The sequence below is a fragment of the Pinus tabuliformis genome, chromosome 9 (assembly GCF_031772625.1).
Source record: "Pinus tabuliformis cultivar Carrire ecotype Pingquan chromosome 9, CPIR1, whole genome shotgun sequence".
In the NCBI taxonomy this organism is placed as follows: domain Eukaryota; kingdom Viridiplantae; phylum Streptophyta; class Pinopsida; order Pinales; family Pinaceae; genus Pinus; species Pinus tabuliformis.
In genome coordinates, this window is record NC_142307.1 from 1923797321 (window position 1) to 1923809298 (window position 11978).

General features: G+C 40.2%; 1 protein-coding gene across 1 annotated transcript; it reads left to right on the forward strand.

Moving 5' to 3' along the window:
• The first annotated feature begins 7537 nt into the window (after window positions 1-7537).
• LOC149156643 (uncharacterized) lies at window positions 7538-9370 on the forward strand. The gene is made up of 2 exons (XM_089444819.1): window positions 7538-8366; window positions 8814-9370. The coding sequence occupies exons 1-2, from the start codon at window positions 7538-7540 to the stop codon at window positions 9368-9370; spliced, it is 1386 nt and encodes a 461-aa protein (XP_089300945.1).
• The last annotated feature ends 2608 nt before the right edge of the window (window positions 9371-11978 follow it).

Genomic DNA, 11978 nt, shown 5'->3' on the forward strand with positions numbered 1-11978 from the left:
TGAATCGATTGCTTCCTTCACAGTTCTGGGATCATCATCAGTAATAGATAAAGAAAAATTTGAACAGAAAGCAGATGGACTATACCTTTCTGGTTGCCTTCTTTCTCGAACTAATCTTCTCACAACTGGAGTTTGTGGCTCTTCATCTTATGATTCCTCTTTTGCTGTAGAGTCTGATTCTTCCTCCTTTAGCTCAAACTCTATCTTATCAGGTTCCTTTGGTAGGAATTCATGTTTAATAACATATTTCACCTCTCTAAACACCATGTCTCGGATGTACACAACCTTCCTTGTTACTATGTTCCAAAGCTTATAACCTTTTAAACCATCCTTATACCCAATAAAGATGCACTTTTCATATTTAATATCCAACTTTGTTCTTTTCTCCTTTGGAACATGTACATATGAATCACATCCAAATAACCTCATATGTGAAAGAGACGGTTTCATACCAGTCCATACCTCTTGTGGAGTCTTATCCTCCAACGCTGATGAAGGTGATCTGTTGACCAGGTAACATGCGGTCTCCACCGCCTCTGCTTAGAATTCATGTCCTAACCCAGCACCACTAAGCATGCTTCTTTCCCTTTCCATCAACATCTTGTTCATTCTTTCTGCAACTCCATTTTTCTCAGGTGTGTATGGAGTAGTCTTATGCCATGCTATACCACACTTCTTACAGAACTCTTCAAATTCCTTCTTGCCCACCATTATTTGTTCGCGACGCCTTTATCTTCTTCTCTGTCTGGTTTTCCACCAGAGCCTTAAATTCTTTAAACCTTTCAAAGACTTTAGATTTCTACTTGAGGAAATATATCCATGTATTCCTTGAGAAGTCATCTATAAATGATACATAGTACACAGAATTACCCAGTGATGGAACTGACGCATGTCCAAACACATCACTGTGCACAAGCTCTAATATTTGTTTCACCCTCTGACCACCAGAGGGGGAACTCGCCCGATTCTGCTTCCCATATACACAATTTTCACAGAAATCGAAATTCAGAGAGCTACTAGACATACCTTCTACCATACCTTTACCATGAAGTATTCGAAGGCCCTTCTCTCCTATATGTCCAAGCCTTTGATTCCATAGCATGGTATTTTCTCGAGAGACCACTAGATTTTCTGCTCCACTTTCAGGAACCACAGAACTGTTGCACTCATCAATAACAGTGCTACCTTGCAGCTTGTATAGATTTTCAATTTGAACTCCCTGCATCAATACTAGTGCTCCTCGAACCATCTTGCAGGGATCTTTCTCGAACACTGTTTTTACACCTGCATCATCCATCTTGCTTACAGAAATCAGATTTCTAGTTAATGCAGGAATATGCAAAACACCCAAAAGTGTTCTAATCCTTCCACCTTGCAATTTCAACTTGACTTTTTCGCGACCAATGATTCTAACCTTCCTGTCATCCACCAAGAAGATATCACCACCATCATATTTCTCATACTCGCAGAACCACTCTCTATGGGGAGTGAAGTGAAAGGATGCACCTGAGTCAATCAACCATGCCTCATGATCTACATGTGTACTTGAAGAAGAAACCAAGTACACATCCCCACCTTCATCTGAGGTGGTTTTTGCCTCTACAGAAGGAGCATCATCAGATCCCTTTCCTTTCTCAATAGCTTTAGATTTATTTTCCCTTTTGTAGTGCCCTTCCTCTTTGCATTTCCAACACACCTTTATAGGTTTTCCTAGAGATTTATATCTCCCTCTAGATTTAGATCTCCCACTCGAGGACTTATTTTTGTTTCTGTTTTGGGACCATCTTCGTATAGACAAGGCATCACCATTCTGGCTCTCCATATTTTTCCGTCTCATCTCCTCCATCAGCAAGGATGAGACTATTTCATCAAACTGTAAGGCAGTTACATTGCTACCTATTGCAACAACCAGACTATCCCACGAATCTGGTAGAGAACACAACAAACTTATGCACTTATCTTCATCTAAAAGTTTAATATCAAAAAATAATAATTGGCTTACCACAGTATTAAATGCATTCAGATGCTCTGTCACCGAGTCTCCATATTTCATCCTCAGGTTATATAGCTTTTTTTGTAGGAACAATTTATTCACCAGAGACTTAGATTGGTACAAAGTCCCTAATTTGTCCCACAAATCCTTCGTCGTAGCTTCCCCTGATAAATTCAACAATACTGAATTTGAGACACATAATTGTATTGTGATTTTTGCCTTTCAATCCAACTTCTTCCATTCTTCATCAGACATTCCCATCGGGTTGGTACCTGGATCTACAACGATCCATTGATCTTTATCCACCAGCAGATCCTCCATCTTGAGTTTCCACAACTCAAAACTTTGACCATTAAATTTCTTGATATTTATCTTTCCATTACTCTCCATCTTATTTCACCACAAGAATCGATCCCACAGATCCCCCACTGAATAGGGTCTACCACAGACCTGAGAAAAATCCCTCAACAGCAAAGGCATCACCTTGAAACCAAAACAACTCTCATACTAAATGTAGGTTTTAATCTCATACAGAAATTACCTGCATATGAATTCTAAAAACAGAAAATAAACAATGGAGAGAGTATAACACATAAAGCAAATATACACAGAGATTTTCCCGTGGATCCCATAACTGGGACTACCAGATTAATTTTTCATTATGTTCCTTATAATGTTACAATACATATATATACATGCTGAAGCATCCATAAACCCCAATCCATTAACCTTGGATTAGAACATAACGATAGTTCTCTTGACCGGACCTACAAAATACCATGGACCGAAAACCATCGCACCCAAAACCATGTGCGAAATCCATGCACAAAACCATGGGTAGGTCCACCCACCCAATATAGTGTCCAAAAGAAAATTTCCTCGGGGCTTGTCATGGAAAGAATATAACACAACCCAACATTAAAAGGTATACGCGGGTATGTAGTTATAGAACCCATGTATGTATGCACTTTTGAATGGGAAGAGTTGTGGATGGAATTTGAAATTTTTTTTTTAAGATAAGATCAAGTTTGCATGGGAAAAGGCTACCCAAGGCCATACAAGAGCATCAAGTCTATAGGAGTGCTAAATGATGCTATAACAAATGCCCCCTAATATATGAGGTTAGAAGGGGTACATGATGGCCAAAATATATTAATTATAAAGAGAGGAGTCATCAGAAAACCTGGGAGGAGATCACCAAATTCCAACTCATCAAATACCTGTGGAAGGAGTCAGAAAGAAAACTCATGTCTGAGGCGAGAATACCCATGCTTAGAAGCAGTAAAGCATGTCTAATGATCAAGTATAAAGCAGATCCATAATGTATATAAGTGAAAAGAAGGAGTTGTAGAATACATAATAGATCATCGGATCATAGCCGTGAAAGAACACAACGAAGCTATGTCTCAATATCACATATAGAAGAATATATTATCAATGATGCAAGAATACTATCTTATCAATGATGTTGCATAATTGATCCTCATAAAAGTACCAAGTCATAAAGGTGGAATAATGGTACTGCATAAAATCGGGGGCCAACATATAGGATGTTGTTGTGAAGAACCACAACATATAAGGGTGGAAGGTGTCACTGGAAGAAAAATGAAGGAGTTGTCAAGTGAACCAAAATGTTGACACAACCCAAGTTCTTCACCGATTGCAGATGGTACATTTCTACACTATGGGAATAAATGAGCTGAATTCGACCATGTGAGAAATCGTTTGATTACTGGTCATTGATGTATACCATTAACAAACATGAGAAAACTCACCAATAATGATAATGAGTGTCAAGGTACCCCAGTACAATCTAACAAGTGTGAATAAATGTGTTGAAGTCAAACACTTGAAAGAATCTATCAATCAGGAGACATTGATGTATTCTCACTGTCAATAGCGAAGGAGTCTGCCACTAATGACTGCAAACCCTAAGGTACTGAAAAATGAATCTAGACCTTGTTCCCAGAGCAATGAGTTGGAGTTAATGGGAAAAGATCCACTGGAAGGAAGGAATTAAGGCATCCCACATCAACCAGCATGAGTGTAACCCACAGGCCAATAATTTGGAAGAACTCGGATGAAGAGAGATGAAGTAACATTGTGAAGTACATTTCCAACGTACACAAGATGTAGCTAGCACACAAAAGAAATCCTCTGAACCAACCAATAATGAAAGCTAACACAGAGGTGAGGAATCCACCAATAGGGTCAAATGGAAACCAAGGTACTACACGAATCCCAATGTGTGATAATGTAAGCTCGTGTCAAACACAAGGGAAACCACTCAGTCAAAGACCCATGATATTGATCAATGTTAAGCACAAGGTCACCTATCAATGATGTAAATAGGGTTAGGGTGCGACTCTAGGTCTACTCTCAGAGAAATTTGTTGAAGTTGATAAGAGAAAACCCTCCAATAAGAAGTCAATGGGGACCTCCTTAACTAGCACAAGTGAAGGACCAAATAGCTTATGTGATACTGAAGATAACTTGATAAACCAGGTATGGCCGACAGAAATGAGTCAAGATACACCGTAGAATGGCCAACAATAGGTTTACTTCCCTTAAAATAAAGTACAAATCAATGTGACTTTATGGCGCCATAAAATAACTTTGTATAAGCTTGCAATGCAGGAGGCATTGACAAACTCTCCATATGATTGGAAGAGATAACCAACCGGAGGAGGAATGACTCACAAACAAGGTTATATCTTCCCTAAATCCAGACTAAGTCCCATCCCAATGGAGGAAATACTCATTTTAAGTTATTTTTTCAAGGGCAGCATGACTGACTCTAGTTGCCATCAAATGATGAAGGAATTGTCTCATTCCCACTCTTTTGGAATATTTGATTTTTTTGGATTTTTAAAATGTAATCTCAAGAAATTCAAAATATTTTTTGTGAAACAAAAATATTACAAGATTAAATGATCATGATACATATGTTGGACCAGTGAGACCTGAGGGTCTACTGAGGCATAGGCATCACGGTAGAGATGCAGAGAAAGAAGCAACTGAGTCTGAGAGAGTTCTTCACATTGTTCAGAGGAACTTGGAGAGTCTAACTTGGTAGGTTTCCATAGTAGGAGTAGAGGATCTCTTTGATTCTGTACAGAGATGCATGGTTGGAGTGCCACGTGAGTGGGTGCGGCTCTTCTCACAAGTGGAAAATGCCATTGTATTCTTCCGAGATGCTCATCCAAGGTAGGGCTCGTAGCCTTAGATTTTTAAATGACTGATCTTTTTTGATATATGGACATGATTGAGCTTAAGCCCTAATTTTGTAGGACGTTTTTCCACATTTTGTAATATTTTGACATACTCTATCTATCTATATAGAGAGACTTTGTGATGATTCGATCATATATATAGATGATTTTGTGATATTTTTTATTTTATTTTAACGTAATGAATGATTAATGTGCCAATACAATGGTTGGTTAGCTATAAAATTAGAAAATGCATTATTTGATCGTGGAATATGAATGAATGTAATAATAGTAAATGATCTTTTCAATAATCTCACTCTCAGAAATGGGTGATGTAATAAAGGATCCCTCACACTATAAATGTTATTTAATTTAGACACAACCAGTTGCATAAACCACTAATGATTCAATACCATAAGATATTTATTACGATAGTAAATTAATAACAAAACTATATTCAGTCATGGAATCGAATACTATAGTAGGGAGGGCTCTGAGGGTTTTCACCGGAGGTATGAACGCATGACGGCATAGTTGCAGGCCAGGTCCCTGACAAGAAGCTGAAGCTTGCAGGGTCAGGAGGGCCCGGTTCAAAGGACGCGCGCAGAGGGCAGACCAAATCAATCAGTTTCCATTGGAGAAGAACAAAACGACAACCGGAGGCCGCGGGTGCTGACCGGAAGGGATGGGAATGGAGAACGGGAGGGGAGAGATCCCCTCCTATAAAGAGGTAATAACAGGAGAAGCTAGAAAGGAAAAGCAGGGCGAGGGAGAATGGAAAAATGAAGGAGAAACTTCAGCTGCTGGAGCACAAAGGAGATCAGGAATCCCAAGCAAATGCCTACCAAGAGCAACGAGCAAACCCAGGTTTGTCATACCGCCTAATAGATTAGAAAATTACAGAAGCTACATGAGAGATTATGCTTTGATTTGTAAGTTTATAGGATACTGGCCAAATGAGAAAAATCTCATGAGATGGATCCATCAGAGGTGGAAACCAAAAGGACATGTAGAGGTCAAGCTAGGGGCGAAGGGGTTTTTTACAGTCATATTCTCTAATCTCGAAGACAAGAGAAGGATCTTTGAGGAACAACCCTACTTCATGAACAATGCTGGTCTGTTCATGAGAGAGTGGGTAGACTGTTACAACCCAAATAAAGAAAAAATGCTAGCTGCCCCGGTATGGATAAGACTTTTCGGCCTACCATCAGAATTCTGGGATCCAGAGATCCTCAAAGGTATCGGAGATTCAATAGGCTCATTTGTGAAAGTGGCAGAATCAACAAAGAGAGGAAAATACAACACATATGCTAGAATATGTGCATATATGAATATCACTGAGCCCCTTCCAGACACTATAGAACTGGAGTATCATGATGAGGTATGGAATCAACCTTTAGACTATGAACACATTCCATTTCGCTGCAGAAGGTGCCATGAGTATGGCCACCTAGTTAGAGAATGCCCCATCACACTAGCTGAAAAGGAAAGGGAAGCAGAATATGAAAGGCGAAATGCAACAAGGAAAACAGAGAAGGAAGAAGAGGACTTCCAAGAAGTTCAACGCAGGAGAAGAAGAGGAAATAGACAGGGGCCGGCGGGTAAGCAAAAAGAAACCCAGAAAACAGAATCTCTAAACAAATTTCAAGTCCTACAGGGAGAAGGTCTGGAAAACGAAGTAAGCGAAGAAGAAGAAGTAGAGGAGATGGAGGTAGCAGAGGAAAAGGAGGATAAAGAAACAGATAAAACAAAAAAGGACCAGAGGGTAGAAAACGCAGAAGAAACCCAGGAGGAGTTAGGAGACATGGAGATAGACCTACAGAAAACAACAGGAGACGAAGAAGAGCAGGTAATGGCAAAACTGTTACAGGAATGGAAAAGGCTAGACGAAAGATTCATCCCAGAGGAACAAAAACAGAGGTATAAGGAAGCATTCAAACGATATAAGGAAAAAAGGGGATTAACAGGAGACACGGAAAATCAACAAGCGGAAAAACAGGAAGTGCAGATCATAGGAGTGAGCAGCACTGGCAAAACAGGGAAAAAAAGAGGGAGAAGAACTTTGAATGAAACGATACAAGATGTGGGAGAAATGCTTGTCAGTTCTGGAAGAGTGATACCTCTCTCTGAGGTATTCCAAACCCTCCCAAAACTTTTAAGATGATTATTAAAAGCTGGAACGTAAGAGGCCTCAACAGCAGAGGCAAACAAAGGTATCTGAATGAGAGATTGAAAAAAAGAAAAACCCAGTATAATGATATTACAAGAAACAAAAATAAGCATCGATAAAATGAGAGAAATTTTGAGTAGAAATAGGAGTAGATATGAAATAATGGGACAAGATGCAGTTGGGAGCGCAGGAGGCTTAGTAATAATATGGAATCCAGAGGAAGTTCAATTCAGTAATTGGATGAGCTTTCCAAGAATCTTAACAGGAACAACAAGTATCGTAGGAACGGTGGAGGAGGTTTTTATAACAGGAGTTTATGGGCCGCATATCCAGAGTGAGAAGGAAAATTTCCTGCAAAATCTAAAAGCTTTAAGAGGTCTAATTCCAGGGAAACAATGGATCATAGGAGGGGATTTCAATCTGATCAAAGCCGCAGAGGAAAAAAGAGGAGGAGTAAGGAGATTGGATAAGGCAGTGGAGCAGTTTGGAGACATGATAAGGGAACAAAAGCTGATAGATATTCAAACCATTAATGGGAAGCATACTTGGAATAACCGAAGAGGTGGAGCTAATCAAATAGCCTCGCGCCTAGATAGATTCTTAATCTCAGAACAAATAATGATGAAGGATGTCTTCATAGAAGCCACTATCCTCCCGGTAGCTGGCTCAGACCACTGGCCGATCAAACTAGAAATAGATTTAAAACAAAGACCTGCTAACAAACCCTTCAGATTCGAAGCCTTTTGGCTAAGAAATGAAGGGTTGATGGAAAAACTAGAAGAATGGTGGAAGGAGAGCGATCAAAGAGGAAAGAATAAGATGCATACTTTCCAACTTAAATTGAAGGAAATGAAGATTAAGTTAAAGAAGTGGAATAAAGAAGAATTCGGTAACATAATAGAAGAAAAGAACAAACTAGAGCAGAGAATGGAAGAGCTTCAGCAGTTAGACATCTTAGAAGGCATACAGGAGGAAAGAACAAAAGAAGAAGGTACTATACTAAACAAGCTAGAAGAAAGAAGGAAACAAGAAGAGATTTTATGGAAGCAGAAATCAAGGGTGCAATGGCTCAGGGAAGGCGAGAGGAATACTAAGTTCTTCCATCAAGCAATGGTCCAACATAGACAAAGAAACCAAATTTTTTCAATTAGAAATAAGGATGGCCAGAGAGTTCTTCAACACGAAGAAATAGAAAAAGAGTTGGTTAATCATTTCAAAAATATTCTTAGAGAACCTCAAGTTGACAGATCTGAAGCCATAGCGAAGATAAGCAGAGAAATCCCAAATATGGTAACAAGAGATCAAAACCTTGCACTAATGAGGAAAATTATGATGGAAGAAGTGGAGGATATAGTAAGAAACATGAAAAGGAATAAAGCGCCCAGACCGGATGGGTACACAGTAGAATTATTTCAAGTTGGTTGGAGTTTTCTTGCAGAAGAAGTGCTGGAAGTTGTAGAGGAGGCCAGAATAAATCAAAGAATATGGCCTGGAATAAACTCAACCATGCTGACCCTTATTCCTAAAACAAATCAGGCTGATCAAGCTGAAGGTTTTAGACCCATAGCCCTCTGTAACGTCATCTACAAAATAGTGGCTTCAGTTGTGGCTCAGAGATTGAAATCGATCCTCCCAAGCATCATATCCCCAGAGCAAACTGGGTTTGTTGAAGGGAGGCAGATACTGGATGGGTTAGTGGTGGCTCAGGAAGTAATTCACACTCTGAAAACGAAAAAAGAAAGAGGCATGCTGATTAAATTAGACCTCTCAAAAGCCTATGATAGGCTAAGCTGGAAGTATTTAGAAGCAATTCTGAAAGCGTATGGTTTCTGTGATAGATGGGTGAATTGGGTTATGAGTATGATCTCAACCCCAAATTTCTCCATCCTGTTGAATGGGGCTCCAACATCTACCTTCAATGCATCGAGAGGCCTCAGACAAGGGGACACCCTATCCCCCTTTCTATTCATAATTGCAGCAGAAGGATTAGGCTGATACTTTAAAAAAGAATTAAGAGAAAGGAAAATTCAAGGGCTAAGACTATGGGGAAATCAAACCACAGTTACACACCAACAATTTGTGGACGATATAATGATATACTGCAAAGCAACTCTGAAAGAAGTGAAAAGGATAAAGAAAATACTTGAGATATTTATGGAAGGCACAGGGATGGAGGTTAATAATGAGAAATCCAGAACCTTTTTCTTTAACACTGTGGAACCCATTAAAATTCATCTAACCAGGGTCCTGGGCTATCGGAAAGGAGATCTCCCTACCAAATACTTAGGTACTATGTTAGATTCGTCCTCGCTCAAAATTGGAAATTGGAAAAATACTCTGGAGAAGATCACAAAAAGATTGGAGAACTGGACTTTCCGGGCTCTGAATTTAGCAGCAAGGGTTATTCTGTTAAAAGCTACTCTTCAAGCAATTCCGATATATCCTTTATCTGTAATGGCTGCTCCTAAAGGAATTTGCAATAAACTGGTGGAGATCTATAGAAAATTCCTGTGGGGGGGACCGCAGCAGCAAAAGAAGTGGGCGCTATGTTCATGGGATAGTCTAACTAGACCAAAGGAGAAAGGGGGTTTAGGCCTCAGAGACCCCTGGACCTTAAATCAAGTCCTCGGCGCCAAGCTAAGGTGGAGATGGATTCAAGGGGGGCCGGATCTTTGGAAAGAAATCTGGTCAACTAAATATAATATGCCCCCTGCCCCGGAAGACATTCTTAGGGTGCAAGACATGCCACGAGGATCAGATATTTGGAATCTCACTATTCAAAGCAGGGATTTAATAGACAAACATATATTCTGGGAAATCAGAGGGGGACAGACAGCGAGATTTTGGGATGAAGCCTGGCAGCAGAGGGAGAAAATGATAAACTTGCAAGAACTGCAAGAAATATACAGAGCAGGTATAGAAAGAAACCTCATTACAGTTAAGGATTACTGGACCGAAGAACAAGGAAATGAGGAATGGCGAAGCTGGAAACCTTTGGAGGAGTGGAAAAGAGATGCAACAGAAGACCAGAAAAAAGTATTTGGAAAGGAAATAGAATCCAGAAAGATAAAAAAGAGAGATGGAAGAGACATTCTCCGATGGGGTAAAGAGACGAAAGGAATATTTAACATAAAGGAAGCTTACAAAGCAAAAACTCAGCAAGAACCGGGGGAAGAAGATCAAAAGTGGAAAAGGATATGGAAATCAAAATGGTGGCCGAAGATAAAATTGTTTGCATGGCTAGTAGGAAGGAAGCGGATTCTAACCTGGGATAGAATTCAAAAAAGGGGATTCTCTGGCCCTTCAAGATGTTATCTATGCTATTCGGAGGAAGAAGATCAGGAACATCTGTTGAATGGATGTAAGGTTGCCCAACTCCAATGGGAAAAAACAAGAAATCTATTCTCAACAACAGAGAGAAACCCACATGATATAATCCAAACCCTTTTCGACTGGGGAGAAGGAAAGTTCCAAAGTAAAATTGTTAGAAGAGCATGGAGTGTTACAGCTGGATTTAATGTTTGGAATTTGTGGAAGGAAAGAAATAGTCGAATATTCAAAGGAAAATCATCAGAGCCGGAGGAAGTATGGAAGAGAACTCTCAAGCAAATTAGAGAATCAATCTTAGCAGAGAATTGGGCAGAAGAGGATTGGAAAACCTCGGATACTGAAGCTGAGATTTTAAAGCAGCTGAACATAGATCAGGGGATGATTTACCATCCAAAAACAAAGCAGAATCAGTCAATGGCAATCCAAAGTCATGCAACCTATCGAAAGCCTCCTGAGGGGTTTGTGAAACTCAATTTCGATGGCGCGGCAAAAGGGAATCCCGGACCAGCGGGTTTTGGCGGACTCTTCAGGAATAGACAGGGGGAGACAGAGTGGATATATGCGGAATATGGAGGAACAATGACCAATAATGAGGCAGAATTCATGGCTGTTTACCAGGGACTCAAAATCGCTAGAAGAAATGGCTACAGAAAAATTGAAATTGAGGGAGATTCCACCCTGGTAATAGATACAATCAGAAAATTAATCAATGGGAAAAAATGGGAAAAGGTTGTAAAGAGCTGGAGAAGCGCAAGCTTAGTGCGAGACATCGAGGATCTTTTGAAAGAGGTAGACTACAAGATCACGTCGCACGTAAGAAGGGAGGGTAACAAACCCGCAGATTGTTTAGCGAACTGGGGAAGCAAAGAACCCCTGGATCGAATTGATGACAGCTGGACCAATCAGGGTTCGTTGGCAAAATGGGATGGTCTCAATCAGCTCATTGGAAAGGATAATCATGATGCAGAACAAAATCAATTATGATCATGCGCGGAGCGGGAACGGGAGAATGAGGCACGAACCGGCGGCAATAAGGAGAGGACGGAAGGACGGCGTTCTTAATCGTCTGACATTAGTATTAATTGAGGTGGCAGTAAGACAGGAACGAGTCCCAAAACAAATTACGATCCCCAACAACACATCCATCATTCGAAGGAGGGACATTAGAAGTGGAGCGAATTCTCATCATCAGAGCAAAGGGGGTGAGAAGGGTATTAGGGAGATCAAAGGCAGAATGAAAGGTACTGGAAAGGGCACGCGGGAGGATTCAATC

What these genes read in the sequence shown, in the direction of transcription:
- LOC149156643 (XM_089444819.1), top strand. Translation starts at nt 7,538, where the DNA reads ATGGGACAAGATGCAGTTGGGAGCGCAGGAGGCTTAGTAATAATATGG. An exon ending in GGAAAGAACAAAAGAAGAAG is followed by an intron (nt 8,367 to 8,813) that starts GTACTATACTAA and finishes GTTTTCTTGCAG; the next exon opens with AAGAAGTGCTGGAAGTTGTA.